The sequence below is a fragment of the Lissotriton helveticus genome, chromosome 8, assembly GCF_964261635.1.
Source record: "Lissotriton helveticus chromosome 8, aLisHel1.1, whole genome shotgun sequence".
Lineage (NCBI taxonomy): Eukaryota > Metazoa > Chordata > Amphibia > Caudata > Salamandridae > Lissotriton > Lissotriton helveticus.
This window is the reverse complement of record NC_136069.1, coordinates 1,148,899,176-1,148,915,394: the sequence shown is the minus strand read 5'-3', so window position 1 is coordinate 1,148,915,394 and position 16,219 is coordinate 1,148,899,176. Positions and strand designations below refer to the sequence as shown.

Sequence of the window (16,219 nt, the reverse complement as noted above, 5' to 3'; positions counted from 1 at the left end):
CAAGGCTTGTTGGTGCTCCCGCCAGACACCAACCCCTCAGCACTCGACCTCCTTCATGGGACAGCTCACCTCCAGGTCCTGGTCATCCTCGGCATCTCCTGGTCCTCCTGGCTGCAGAGTCAAGCACCCTTTCTTCGCACCTGAAGCACCCGACATCGGTGGGCATTCGTCTACCGAGCCCCTGGTCACTCTGAAGTGACCCAGACTCTGTCCCCTCTGCTTTCAAGTTCCTCTCATCCAGAATCCAGGCTTGGATTGCGCCAGACCCTTTTCACCTTCACGGCAGCAGTACTTCTTCTCTCTCTTTCAGAGAGAATGACAGAGGTTCCAACACCATTTCAGACCTATGCACCCGGCTTCCCTGGGATAGGTAACTCCAATACTACAGTATCCACGGGTGGGGTGGCTCTCCAACCTCTTAAGTTCCAAAGGGTTTGCTTGAAGTCCTCCTAGAAGGGTCCGTAAACTTTAACTTTGCAACCGTGACTTTCCTATTGAGTTGTACGGAGCTAGCAGTCGTGTCTCCTCACTGCACCCGTCCTCCGTGGGTTCCCTGTAACATCACCTTGGGTGGTTCCTTGGGGTCCCAGCGATTCTACGTGCACTAGACACTGTGTCTAGTCAAGTCGTGATTGTTATACCACTATTTTAGTATATGATTCGGTCTCCCCCTGGAGCCCACTGTGTATTGTCCAACTTACAACTGTTCTATTGATCTTGTATTGTGTGCTTTGTGTTCTATCCTCGTGTAGAGGATAGTAGAGAGTGTTATATTAATAAATACATATTTTTATATAACTACTTTGTGGTTCTCCTTCATTTAGTCATTCAGGAGGTGATATTCTGGTAAAACGAGATGCTTTACATTCCTTCAAGATAAAGCCTGAAGGCTGCACTCTTTAGCTACCACTAGGATAGCTTTCAATAAGGTTATCTTTGACCTCATACATCATTAGGGTCGTGTGGACTGGTACAGGATGCCCACTTTAACTAGTGGACAGCATATACCAGGCCACTTTCTCACAAACCGGTTATTTATTTCAGGAACCATGGGAATTGTAGTTCTATTATGTTTGGGCGAGTTTGTGAGCTAGAGGCTGTGACATTATGTAGTGCTCTCAGTTATGTCCAATTATTTATTCAGGAGTTTCATGTGAAATTTAGTTTTGAGATATAGGAGCCCGGTAGCTCTTTGTGGTTCACCTTTTTGGAAGTCTTGTATGCTGTGGGAGAACATCCATCCATTTTCAGTGCTCATTACCGGATATTCAGGTATTTATTTCCGGGACACTTTGGGAATATAGTCCTATTATGTTTAGACAAATCAGTACACTCTATCATTATGTAGCGTTTTCATTGATATCTGATTTTTTATTCTGGGATATTGTTAGAAATGGGGGTCTCTAGTTGGCAGAGTTTGTACCTTTGTCCAAATAGGGACCCTTGCTTCTAGCCAGGGTAAGGGGGATACTCTTCTAAAATAACCCCTGCTCACCCCCTTGGTAGCTTGGTACGAGCAGACAAGCTTATTTCAGAGGCAGTGTGTAAAGCATTTGTGAACACATACAGGGATACAGTGAAAACACTACAAATGGACACTACTCCAGTTTAGAAAAATAAGTAATCTTTATCTAAACCAAAACAAGACCAAACAACAAAAATCCACAATACAGTATTAAAAATATGACTTTCAAATGGTAGAAACAATTCAGTTCCAAAAAAATGTGAGATGCGACACTTTTACACAAAGTACCTTGATTGTAATGAAAAATGCAAGCAAAAAGGGTCTCAGGGAAGGTGATGCGTCAGTTCCTTACACTCAGGAAAGGTTTTCCATTGGTTCCTTGCTCCAGGAGAGGTGATGTGTTGGTTCCTTACTGCTGGGCAGGGGAGGTGATGCGTCGGTTCCTTAACGGAGAGGAGGTGATGCGCCGTTTTTTTACTGCGTGCAGAGGTGATGCGTCGGTTTCTTACTGCGTCCCCCAATGATGCGACAGACTTGGCGCTTCGAGGCGATGCATGACGTTCCAGTGCAATGAGTCGGTTCTTCTCCAACCGGGCTTGCGTCAGAATCGGTGCCGTGATTTCGGATGTCGGAGATCGGTGCACAGGATTCGTCGCACGGCAGACACTTCAGCCACGAGCAGGCGCTGCATCGATTCTTTGTTGGCGGCAATGTGTCGGAATTCTTCTCTTGCACCGCTGCAATGCATTGGAAACAGGCGATCTGTCGATTTTCACAGTTTTTGCTGTTTCCAGTCCCAAAACAACCTCCAGAGGCCCAGAACACTGACATGCACCTCTCAGCAGGTCAGAACTCCCAGCAGAGGAACTCAGGGTGGACTCGGGGTGAAGTCATTGTGTCCCTGAGATTTCAGAACAGGAGGCAAGCTCAATTCAAGCCCCTGGAGATCTTCCTCAAGCAGGGGACACAGCAAACAGCAAAAGCCCTTATTTCCTTTCCTTGGCAGCAAGTAGCCACTGCAGGCCAACCCCAGATAGAAAACAGCAAGCACAGTGGCAGTATTCCTCCTCAGCTTCTCCAGCTCTTCTCCTTGGCAAAGGTTCCTCTTGATTCCCAGAAGTGATCTAAAAGTCTGGGGTCTGGGCCCCTATATTTATACAGCAAAATCCTTTGTTCTCTGGTGGCAGAGATGCCGTGTGCTCAGTCAAAACCAGTTCTGTACTCTCTGGTGCAGCTTCCTGGCAGGAGGTGGGGACAGCATTGTGGAAGGCAGACCAGGCCCATTCAGGTGAGCGGTAAATCTCCTCCCCCTACTCTAAATGCAGACCAGGTCTATTCAGCTCTGACTCATCCAGCCACTCTGGTGCCACTGCAGAGCCCCAGCCCCTGTCACTCAAAAGCCAAACAGTCAACACACATCCTAGCAGAGGCACACTGGATGGCTAAGCAAGAAAATACCTACTTTCTAAAAGTGGTATTTTCAAACACAGAATGTAAAAATCATCCTCACTAAAAGATGCATTTTAACATTCTGAGTTCAGGCTTACTAAACTTTATTTCTCTACCTTGTTCCCAGGGGTAGTTATGTTTATAAGATGTTATAAGCAAACTCCCCATTCTATCCAATGGGAACAGGTAGTCTTGCAGTAGTGAAAAACGAAATTGGCAGTATTTCAGTATCAGGACATGCCACACACATCAAGGCATGTCCTACCTTTCACATACACTGCACCCTCCCGACAGGGGTACCTTGGGCCTACCTTAGGGTTGACTAACATGTAAGAAAATAGAAGGTTAGGGACTGGCAAGTGGGTGCACTTGCCAGGTCGACATGGCAGTACTAGACAGCACACAGGCTCTGCAATGGCAGGCCTGAGTTACATTTACAGGCTGCTTATGTGGGTTGCACAATCAGTGCTGCAGCTCACTAGCAGTATTTGATTTACAGTTCCTGGACACACACAGTGCACTGTACTAGGGACTGACTAGTAAATCAAATATGTCAATCATGGAAACACCAATCCATAACAACAATTTACAAACGGAGCACTAGCACATTGGCACTGAACAGCAGTGGCAAAGTGCCCAAAGCATGTATACCAGCAAAACGAAGTCCGACACACAGCAAAAACACAGGAGGCAAAGGCAAAAAATGCAGGAGAGACCTACGCCAATGGTGCCAGATCTAACAGGGATCATGGAGAATGTAGTTTTATGTTTTAAGAGCCATTATTATCTGATGTTATTGTTCAATGATTCAATGCTTCTTTAAAGCAATGGGTTTTATTATTTTACTTCCATGGAGTAGGTCTTAACCTGTACTGACTAAACATAACGTTTTATTTAAAAATGTTCTTACACCTGAATTTTTTTGTTCTCCCTTACTCTGTGATATAAACGTGTACAGCGCACAGTTTCATTATTAGTGTGCAGCCTTTTTATGGAACCTATTAATTATGATGTGGCGGTGAAAGTAGTATTTTCCAAATCCTTGAACGGGCTTGGAGTTCAGTTTCCCTGTTGTTACCATACCAGTAGTTACGGGGACTCAATACATTTTTCTTATTTCCTGGGTATTTGCACACATAATCATTGCTCACAGGTTGCTAATTTCTGACATTTCACTAAGGTTATTTTCCACTGTCCGCCCGTAAGTATCATCTTTGCCTCAGTTGGCAGCCTGCTCTAATTTCCTAATATTATGCATCTCATTACTCCATATTACTTTAGGAATAGCTGGGAACCTTAATTGAACCTTAGCAGTGAATTTCACCATCTCATCCATTCTTTGACCCAATTCCCACTGTCTCTACTCAATGCTACGCGCACTTTCCCTCACTGTCAACATTTTAGACTTGAGCGCAAGTCCCATTATCTGCTCTTTAACAGAATATGAATACAGCTAGATTTTCCTAGGTCTCTCCCGCTCTTCTTTCCATGACTCTGTGCACCAGCACTCAGCACTCAACATTTCATTAGGCACTAATAAACAAGGCATCAAGCAAAGGTGAGCATCTCATTAGGCCAGGTTAAACCATGCGTCGGGCTAAAAAAAGGAGCATTTCATTAACCCAAAATAAGCCATGCATCAGGCTACAGTAACTTGCATTCAACTGTATCCCAGGCAGGGGTTAACTTTTATCAACTGAGGCCCCCACAGTGTCTTTAGGGGCCCTGGCCCAGGTCCAGTGCTTAAAGGGGGCCAAATAGGGCCAACGGGGCCTAGCCACAGTCTTCCCTAGGGGAGGGGCGAACTCGGGGCCTCCTCCAGCCTTCCGCCCTCCTCCCCAGGGGTTTACCTTGTCTCTTCGGGCTTCCTCAGCCCCTTGCGGAGGTGTGCAGCCGGTGGGGAGGGCTCCGACCCTCTGGTAGGCCTCACGCGGCCTTCCGATTGATTCTAAGCCCTCCGGGGGCCTGCACTGGCAGGCAGGGGCTCTCGGGCTCCTCCGGAGCCACCGTGCAGGTTCTTTTCCTGGTCCCGGGTCTGGGACCAATCAGCAAGCTCCAGGGGAGGGGCCCGCCCGCGGCCGCCAATGGCAGAGCGGCCTGCGGGGCGTCCCGGCCTTCCTCAAATTGGCGGCAACCAAGGCGGGGGCGCGGCCGTCACGCGGCAAGCGTCCCCCACACCACGTGACAGGGATGATGCAGGCTTCAGGCCTAGCGCGGCCTCGAGGAGTGTAGCGGCGGCCCTCTCCTGCGTCCGGGGGCCGCCGAGGGGGTGACGGAGGCGGTACCGGCGCAACGAGAGAGCGCTGAGCCGCGACGGCAGTGACAAGGCCCAGAGGGCCCCCCCCGGGCTGCGGTGGTGATTTCGGCCCTCAGCAATGCGGCAGCGGCCCTCTCCTGGTACCGGGGGCCGCCGAGGCTGACAAAGGTGACACCGGCACCTCGGCGGGGACAGCCGAGACCCACAGTCGGCCCGGGTGGTGGCGGTAAGTTTGGCAGCGCGTCAAGGTTACAGCGCTTTGGGGCACACCGATGGCAGGCAGGATGGCGCGTAATGAGTATAGCGCCTCGGGGGCACAGTAGTGTGGAGTTCAAGCGCTTGGAAGGGAGCGCTCAGTAGGGCAGTCCAGCAGGCTAGCGCTAGAGGCAATGAGGGCGCTTAGCCAGCAGTTCAGGCAAGGCAGGACAGGCCACACGACAGTGGCAGAACAGCGATGGGGGTTAGGCCGGACAGCACAGCACAGGGGCCCAGGTGAAGACAGAGGGGCGCAGAAGTGGCACAGCCCGGTACCTGGTTGATCCCCAGCAGTCCTGGTGGCACAAGAAAGGGGTCTTCTCGGCGCTTGGTGGTTCCTGCGCCCTTTGTAGATAGCAGATTCTTGGTTTCTTGGAGGGGTGGGGGTTGAGTTGAAGGCTGCTGACAGGATTCTTCAGCAGGTCACAGCAGGTGGTCCCTGGGTTCCCCTCCCGCTGGGCCAGATCAGTGGGCTAGTTCAGTGTTCCTCACACAGCTTGGTGGAAGGCGCCTAAACCCTGTCACCCCCAGTGGTATAGGTTCCTGACTAGGCCCTACCGCCTAAGTCTCCTGCGTATGGTCCCCCAGGTCGGTGATGCCCCAACTGACTAAAAACGTTCCCTCCTTTCTTTATATATGCCCAGGTCAGGTGACCACCCTCTAAGGCGGCAAAAGCAGACCCCGCCCCTATTCTAGAAGGTTCCAGGAGCTTCCCTACTCTAAATATGGGCAGGCAAGGCAGGCTGATATGGCAACAATGTTTAAGGGTTCCAGCCAGCTCCTGGCAACTAGAGTGCTACTAAAAAGGCCACTCTGCAGTAGCAGGGGCCTATGGCAGCCATGTTTGAAGTATAGAGCACCTGCACCTTAGCATTGGTTAGCATTGGGAAGGTGCTTGGAGACCTAAGGCCAACAAAAAAGAAGGTGGGAAAAATGAGGCAAGGGCAAAAAAAAAACAGGGAAAGATCACCCTAGGGCTGACAGGTCTAACAGGCGTCCTTGCGTTGATCCAGCTATGCAAATTCAGTCGATCCTCAGTGGTCCCTTTCCAGATGAGAACACCGTCAATGTAGCATCTCCATAATGACAATCCATCCTTGTAGGGGTTTTTGTTATGAACCCAGTTTTCTTCATATTTCGCCATAAACAGCACTGCTAGCTCTAGGGCAAAAAGACACCCCGTAGCAGTACCCTTTATTTGGATGTAGAAAGCCTGATTTAATTTTTTTTTAAAGTTCTTCAGGCACATTTTTACCAGATGGACTCTGAATTCTGTGGGGACCATATATGGACAGGGCCTTGTTTCCAGATACTATTCTATAGCATGCCCTATGGTATATTAATATACAAACTCTCCACGTCCATCATGGCCAATATATCTACATGTACATCGTAATTCCATTGTTCAATTTGATTTATGATGTCAGAGGCATCCTTAATGCATGATGGAACTTCCTTTACAAAAGGTTTTTTAAAAATGTCCACATATTTGGCCATGGGTTCCAAGTTCCAGCTGAGTCCTGAAATAATTGGTCTCCTGGAGGTCTTTCCTGGTTTCTACGGATTTTGGGCACTGTATACAGCACTGATATTCTAGGATGTTTATTTCACAGGAAGCCATGCTCTTGTTTCGAGAACCATCGTTCATTCATAGCTTCGTCAACAATTTATTTGATTTCTGCCTGTATCTCTAGTGAGATTATAGTCAGTTTGTCTTGTGGTTTTATGAAAATCTACTCCAGTTGTGTTAGATTATGGCAGGCTTCTGTTTCCTGTTTAGTGACACTGAGTTTCATATACTTTTTTTTCTTTCTTCAAGTTTATTTATTTCCTTAAGAATTGATTTCTCAAAACTCATAATCTCTTGTGAAATTTTACTGGAGAGAAGCAGAATTTAGATGGATTTTCAGACCTGTGCCACCCTCTGGTTGTTGCGTGTCATTAGTACCAAAATATTCTCTAAGGCAAATCTTCCTGAAGAATTGCATCTTTTCCAAGCGTATTTGTGTGAAGTCAGTAGAGACAAACGATAATCCTCTCTTGAGTATCCTCTTTCCATAAACATCCAATGGTTTGGTGGAAATGGGTGTTAATTCTCTGTGCCCCATCGGTATGTCCATGTTTATTTCCCCTGCTTCTTGAGTTTGCCATATTTTTCCTTTTTGTACCCCTGCCTAAAGAACCTCTACATGATGGATTGAAAGAGGTCTGTTGCGTATCTGAATCACTGGTGGAGTCGGAATAAGACAAACTCTCCGAAAGGTTAATAAAATGGCTTTTTCTACAACTGTGGTAATGATTCAATACCTTAATGTACTCCGGCTTTGTATAAAAATCATTTGGTAAATACGGATATGTTTTTTCCAGACTGAAATTGTATATATACTTCTCTGGTTTTCGCAGCTTCAGACCTTCGAGGTTCACCTTGAACTCTCCATACTTTTCAATTTGGGCTAGCAATGCCATAGAGTCTGCAATTCTAGTGTTCTTGATTTCTTCCTGCAATTCTATGATTGCCTCAAGTTCTTTTTTCCCCACCTTGCCAATTGACAGCTTGGCTGATTGCTCCTGCATAGTCACAGTGTATTACAGAACAAATAATTGCAATACATAAAAATAAAAAAAGTGAAAGTACTTTAAGGCAGCATTCAATTTAGTGGAGTGGCACTAATGCAAGCAAGAAAAAGGCATGCATATTCAGGTGCTGTGGGTCCCTCAAACTCCAGGACCTGGGTGCCATTCCAGCTGCTCCACCACTGTTAGCTATGCTCCGATTCATTCACTTTTTACCTTTGTGACTGAACCTAGGGTATTTTTTAAACATTCCTGAGTCCTTGATCCCCTCCTTAAAGTATCTACTAGAAGTGCATACCTTTCTACCTGCGTGCTGCTGAGGATGAAGGTTCCTTTAAGCGTTGCCTAAAAGCCTGGTTGTTTAACTGTGCCTTTTACATTTATTTGTTAGTGCAGTGGATGACGTGCCTTCAGCACCGGACACTGCAGATAGCTGTGCGCTCTACAGATATTACTTGTTTGATTTATTGTGGGGTATGAGATAAAACCAGTCTGAACACGTAGGCCTATATCAGGAACCAGGATACGGGGTACACCTTTGATATACCCTCTGTATGCCTGTAGCACAGAGATACTCAGTGTACATCTGCTTGCGGCCATCCTGAATTTTTCGTGTGGTCCCCTGGTGAGCAGCTGCAATGAGCTGCTGTTTACTTGACAGGATCACTAACATGCAGAGGTATGTTGAGCAAACGGGCAAGCATTTATTTACAAATTTAGCTGAAATAAAGAAAAAGAAGCAGAAAATGTGTGCTGACTGTCCGGCCGAGTGCGTTGTTTCATTTGACATCAAACTTCTAAATACACGAACCACTCGACGCTGTGGGGAACATCGCTCTACACATTGCCCAAAACAGCGAGCAAACTAATAAAACAAGCTCCGCATGTAGCGAAAAGTGCCTCCTTCTTCCAATGCTAATAATACTCCTGGGTCTAGGGCAATGTGTGATGTTTTGGCGCGCATGCGTACGATGTAAAGCATCGCGCGCATGCGAGACAAATAGTGCGAATGCACCCAACAATCAAAAAGCAAACAAGCACTGAAAATGCAATAGCATGCCTATTTAAGGGAGTCCTATTGCATTTATAACAAAAGTGCAGATGTAAAACAAGGCACGAACAGGAGGGGATGGGAAGGTGTTGTTGGTGGAAGAAGTCACCGAAGATGGGAGGGAACGGCGAGAGGCAGGGTAGCCAAACTGTTTAGGAAGTAAAGGGGCTGATAGCCGAGGAAGGGAAAAAATTACGACATGCCCGTCAGGAGGTGGGATTACCAAGCCAAGCACCAATCATAATGCTGAAAATATGATGCAAGCCAATCACAAATAAGACTGGAAAGTGGGCGGTGCTTCCCCCACTATACTGTATACAGCATCTCTCTGACGAGACAGCGCATGCGCTGCCTAGTCTGAGACCTAAAAAGGAAGGTATTCATTTGACCATGATTAAACAATTTGGTGAAGTAGGAGTACTAGCATTTCAGTGCAGGACTCCTTTTTTTAAGATCAATAACGTTCTTGTTACAACACATTTTGGTGAGTGGACAATGAGACTGGATGTTTTCTAATCCCTTGGGTTTCCTGTTTTCTTATCACACACTTACTACCAGTGTATGGTTTAATTTGTTACTCCTATCCCTGTAAAAAAAAAAAGCAGAGAATTAAGTCCAAAAACAGCACACAACTTGTCAAATCAAGATTTATTCGATCATATGCATATAATCATAAAAGCAGACAACTTGTCACAAAGGGAGGCAGGGAATAATAAAAACCATGTCTTCTGGTCCCATAGTTTCCATTTTGCTCATTACACAACAGCTGAGGTGTGAGTGGTTTCAACGCTGACTGAGGGACTTCTTTCACCAAGGAAATTACATTGTGTTGTGGATCTTGCCCAGGCTTTTAATTCAGAGTTCACAACCAGCATATTTTGGCAAAGTGGTAAACCCAGAATTAAACATCAATCCTTCTAGTGCCATAGTGAAAACATTCCCCATTTTACCAGGTCTTGCGGTGGAGGTTGGGTGTTTGTGTCAGCCCACCTCAATTAATTACACATCTTGTTGAGGGATCCTTGTCAAATATTTTTTATAGCGATTTCTACTTTTGCCTGTTTTTAAGCACTTCTTATGTGAACTTATATGAAGCTAAAGGCATAAAGAAATGGTGAGGTCTAATTTCAATTTCAGTATAATTGAATAATCAAGTTATTTCCATTGAAATCTTGATCCGCCAAAGGTTGGAAAAGGCTTACTCAGGGTGTGGAAAGGGATGCCAAGACACAGCATAATACAGTATTGTCAAATCTATGGCTCTTCAGGTGCCTGGTGTTTTAGTATGGAATACAAACCCTAAAAATAACTCCAAGACTCACAGTCCACACCATATACATGCTTCGCTCCTCATATGCCCTTTTGAAGCCCCGCCCTGCTGACTATGCCATAGCACGTTCCACCTTTGTTGCTAAGAGCAAACTTCTTAAAATACTTAAAGGTCTCCCTGTTATGTGTGGAAATACACTCCTCCTCATCTTTGCACACCTGAATTTGGTGCAGCATCAAACAACAAAACCTTGAGCACTTAAAATGCCGAAATGTTGAACTCACGTTGAACAATGTAGAAACATAACCCTCGTACAAGCATCTGATATTCAAACTGCAACCGTCCAGATGACAGGGAACCCCAAAGCAACAACAACAAAAACACTCTATCCACTTCACCTTTTCCTCAGCACCCAGCCTGTTTATATTCTTGTTTCCACCAAATTTGCATTTTTACATTTAAGGGTCTGCTTTATCAATGACTTGCCTTAGGGTTTCATATTAATATACTTTTCAATAACTATTTTATAGGTATCCTGTCGTGGAAAGAGGCACTGTGCTATTGCATAGAAACATCATAAGAACTTCCCTATAAGAGTACTATAAAATATACTCTTCCAGTCTCTCAAGCCTACTTAACAACCTTTGAATGTATCATGGAAACCCGTTGCTGTACATTGGAACTTAGACTTTACCTTCTGACTCTTCAAATGGCATTTCCCTTGCACACATTGTGAAATATGTTTATTTTTATTTAATAGATGGACTATTGTTCCCTATCCCAAAGTACTGTCCCAGCAGTCATAAAACAGGCGGGAGTCATACCCTGGTTTAAACAAGCACTGGCAAGGCCAATAGGTCTCGCCTGTGACACCTATTGTCTTCAGCAATGATTTGTAGCATGTTGTACAGCCGGACTACCCGCGCTGCTGTGCAGCATGGCTAAAACTAACTAAGAAGGAGACATTCGATGCTGCCAGCTGGCCGCGTCATAGCATTTTCTTTAATATTATTTTTTGCGGTGTGTTCCCCCATCCTCTCTCGCCTGTCCTCTCCTCTCACCTGCATCCTTCTATCCCTTGCAGATTGATTTGCGGAGATCACATACTCTAACTGAGCTATTTGTTTCTTTTTTTAGCATCCTGAATCCGAATTGATGCAGCACTCAGTGTATTCCATAATGTATTCCTATATAAATTTATGACACCAATCCTTGTATGGCAGACACATCTTTCTCGCCAGCCATCTGGAGATGACATTTTGCTGTATGATATTTTTGTTCTAAATATCGTGGCATAAAACCTGCTGACAAAGTACGGCTAAGTAATCTGTGAAATACTGAAGTCATTGTTCCGAAACACTCTTACAATTGAATCATAATGGTACAATTATAAAATGTTTTTTTTTAAAAGGAATCCCAACGATCTGAATATATTCTGATGCCAACAATATCTTACTAAACAACTTCTGGTATCGGGAGAATTTCCAAAAAGATTTGACCTTTCTATGAAAGTTTTTGTGCTTTTCTGTACTTTTGAGAAACATAAAAGAGTGGTGACTGTAAACTATTAAACCTCCCCCATCAATGTTTGCATCTTATTTTCACATTTCAGGGAGCAATGCCAATAACCACCCTCCCCATCAACCCCCAAACGATGCTCCCCCTCAACCCCAAACTATGCTCTGCCTTCTTCACTTTGAATATATAGAACCAGAGGGGTCACCTGCGATACAGAAAACTACTTCAAATCTCCAGGATTCTTTAGCCTCTCAATTGAGGCATAATACATTACATTAATTTATTTGTAGGTGCCGAATTCATCAGATGTTTTTTGTTGTTGGCGATTGTACTCATACCCAAGCAGGCATAGCTCACGAACCAAAGCCGGACCCATATAACCAGTCTCATTCCTCATATATCCATTAATCAAATAACAGAATAGTCAGATCTGTGTAGCTAGAGTTGAAAGGTTCATAACGTCTCCACTTGGTGTCCAACAACTGCAGTACAAAATAGATTGTTTTTTTAACCCTTTGTGGCATAGCATTGTATGAGGACATTAAAGCTCTCAAACGTTGACTGATCAAATTAATTAGCGGGAACTGCCAAAGTCTTGTAAAGAACTTTAAAACTTTCTTGGGTCCGTTGGTCCCATATTACAAATATAATAAAATGGAACTTGCTTTTTCATTTGAATTACATTTGGTAAAATAATCATTTTTGTACATGTTTTAAGGTTGGTTGAGAACTTTCATGTGTCTGAAGGATGCAGTGTTCCACGTTGTTTGATGTACGAAGTTTACACAGAGACCTGTGGTCAAACCTCTGTCACTAAAGTTAATCCAGCCACGTTCGGAAAGGTAGTGTATGACAATTTTTTTGTGTTGTCTGTGGTACAAGGAATGTAGCATTTTGCAAAACCTTGTAATATAACTATGGTGTGTGGATTCCAACTCATGATCTCCATTAGTCTGAAGCAAGACTACTAAGCAATCATTTTTGTTAAATTTTTCTCGATGTATTTTTGTAAAACGTCAAGTAAATGGACAGAAATGTTAGTAAGAACAAGTCGTCATGAATGAGCATGACAGGTAGTTACGTCATGTCCAGATATGCCCATTGTTCCCCCATGAAGTGGGCTCTGCTGTATAAAGTGATTGATAAAAATCCCTACAGGCAGCCAATTTTCCTTATCTCTGTGGATCATCTTTTCCTCTGTGTCCATTAGTGTGGTAATGTACTCCCTTTTTTTGATTAGCCCGCACTTCGTCAGCAAACACTTATTTGTTTGGTACTATTTTCATAAACGACCTTCTTTGCTGTCAGAATGGCAGGCAAATATAGTCTCAAAGACAGTATACTAGGGTGAATGCATATGACTCCTCTTTCAAAGGTGCCCTAGGTTCCCCCATCCCAAATCCCATTAAACTCCATCAATTCAGTGAATCCATCTTATCTACTCAATAGGGGTTCATTGCCACATGTATGAGAGTCGAGTAAAGCAAGTAATGTCTTTGTGGTTCAGAGGTATCTAAAAGATACTGACAGTCGTCCGTGTTGAAAAGTTGATCAAAGTTCTCTCTTCGTGGGATTTTGCGCATGTTCCTTTTTGTCTGGGATCATTAGCAGAAATCCCGTATTTTGTACAGACACCACATGCCACTGTAATAAAGAATATTCTGCATTAGGTGCTAAAAGTCAGTTCCCCTTACATTCTAAGTCTATACCAACTTACGATATGCATCTGGTAAAAGCCCAGGTGAGAAAACTGGAATAGTTACACTACCGTTCGTTGTAGAGACCCCGACTAGTTTTTAGGAAAAGGACTTCCCGCACCCAATGTAACCAAGGAATCCATTCTGAAGAGGAACTTCCCACTTTGATAAGTTGATTAGACTTAAAATGTGTACATATCAATTATATCAGCTGCCTTTTACAAAACACATTCACATTTTCACAACTTTGACATTAATTATTGAGAACATGGTAGGATAAATTCAACCCCTCATGATTGCTACCCATCAGTTTTAAAATGTCATCTTTATGTTCCTTCTTGGAAGATAGAAATTCTCACCCACGCTTCCTTCTCTAGTAAGCAAAATCTGTATGAGTTGTAATTGTAATTTGATTTATATACTGCTTACTACCAGTGACAAGATGTTGACGCAATTTTTACCAGGCAGCATGCAGATCTGAAACCCAGTGTTGGTGGATAGTCCAGCATTATTGATTATTGTTGATTACCGGGTTAAGTCTTTTATCCCCAAACAAACCACTCCATGCATTCACTCCAGTGTCTTTGAGGTGTTTTAAATTAATAGGAGTTAGTTGTGATCGCTAGTGGGGGGGTGAGTTAATGCAAATGATTGTTGAGATTAATAGGTGAGCTATATAAGTTTAGGTATTGATAGGGTGCAGAGGTATGACTTTTAGAGTACGGAGTAGAGGTAGTGAGCTTGTAAATGAGTTGTAGGCAATTTGCAGAAATACAATAATAGAAATTAAGGCAAACACGCATGTTACAGAGTTTGTCGAGCTCAGAGAGAGGAAGCATGCAGAGGATGGAATTAAAGCAGAGGTCCATTTGAAAGAGAAAAAGAGGCAGCAATCAAAAGTTTGATTTAAAGAGAAGTATTTCATGTTGGATCATATGGCTATAGAGGAAATATTTGAGTGAGCATGCAGTTTGAGGATGCAAGACTGTAGAAAGAAGCAACATATTTTGCTTGTGAAGATTGTGCTATATTAGATATTTTTGAAAGGCACTAGAATAAGGCAATCGGTGTGCTTTGGGCTACTGCTAGACCATTACACCAGGTAGATGAGTTGATCAGCTCAAGCTCTGGAAGCTAAAAATAATGGCTGGACACATGCATTGATAAATATCAAGAGCTTTAGGCTGCACTCAAACAAAGTATTAACCACAAGATCATAGCAATGTATGAAAATACCTGGGCAAGTAACATATTCATGGAAAAGGATATTTTGCAAATGCTAGTGTTCTGATGTTCATCCTCAAGATTGCCGCACAGTATTTATTACAAAGCAGAGTGGGATCCATTTGGATGTCTCTGGTTTATATTGGCACAAGATTGAGGGTGAAGACAGCTTCCCAGATAGTGGAAGTGTATTAACTGGTTAGAGGGTGGAGATTCTGAGACTGGTGTGAGGAGTATGTTGATAGCCTCCCTGACTTGGCATAATTAGAGCTACTACCCCACCGCGCTCCACCACCTCCCCTGAGCGCTTGCGCTTTTCCTTCTCCTTCCTCCACCCTTTACCATCTTTCTCCCCCCCTGTACAGCACCGTTTCCCCTCCAACCCAGTCCTGAAGATGATCCCAAATAATGAGGATCGAAACGTCGTCGACCGCTCAGCGCAATAAGAGGCGCAGCCCACAATGTGGTTCATCCTGACTACAACCAACCTAATTTAGAACTCAAGCTTCACGATTCAGCTGGAGCCACATTGTATTTCATTTCCTCACTGTATATATCCAAGCACCATTCAATATGCGCCGTTTATGCTGATCACAATTGTCACTTGCGTCGCCACCCTGTTCATCACTTGTACACCTTGAGCACCAAGTACAATTTGGGTTGTATTGTTATTTGTTTACCTACAGTGCTGCTACAACTGTATTTTGCCCAATTACTTCTAGATAAATATGATGCCCTGAGCACATTTGAAATATTCAATGAGTCTCCTTATTTTATTTTCTGATAATGTTTGTTGCCTATCCATTCTAATTGTCTTTCAATAATACCAGTTAGGATACTATATGTTTCTTCTGGTTTATATTGGCACAAGATAGAGGGTGAAGACAGCTTCACAGATAGTGGAAGTGTATTAACTGGTTGGAGGGTGGAGATTCTGACACTGGCGTGAGGAGTATGTTGATAGGGTTCCCTTTACAAATTTAGTGAAGACTTTGTTAGCAAAGGGCTGTTGACAACACTTCCTAAATTACCGCCCTTTGGTAGATTGTAGTGGTGAGGGATGGAACTACAGATTCTGTTGTGCAAGTTGACAGGGGCCCCCTAGATGATGCCAAGGATTTTGCTTTCCTTGATCACATTTCCAATGCAGAAACTTCACTTCTCTTTGTGCCTTTGCTGTTGTCGATACCCCAGACTGGACACTAATTTGTTGCAAGCGGCAATGAAAAAAGGTAGTGTTTGATCAGCAGTTCTAGCCAATTGAGTGTGAGAAACGCACGTTTTAAATAGAGATCTGCACATATGCTATGAATCCTTGATTCAAGATGAGACTGACATCTCAGTTTTAGAAGCAATGCATTGATATGAGTCCTTATTTGGCACTCAGGCTGATGAGGAGATGAATACAATGAAACAGACCTTGACACCATAAACTCTACTAATTTGAAGAAGAAAGCTT

General features: G+C 44.0%; 1 protein-coding gene across 3 annotated transcripts in view; it reads left to right on the top strand.

Moving 5' to 3' along the window:
* Positions 1–16,219, top strand: part of RFX8 (regulatory factor X8) — an 861,519-nt gene that overhangs the window by 7,710 nt on the left and 837,590 nt on the right. For all 3 annotated transcript variants that reach the window (XM_078658033.1, XM_078658035.1, XM_078658034.1), the window contains exon 2: positions 12,558–12,681. In XM_078658033.1, the coding sequence (XP_078514159.1) occupies positions 12,558–12,681 (124 nt within the window). The remainder of the gene's footprint in view (positions 1–12,557; positions 12,682–16,219) is intronic.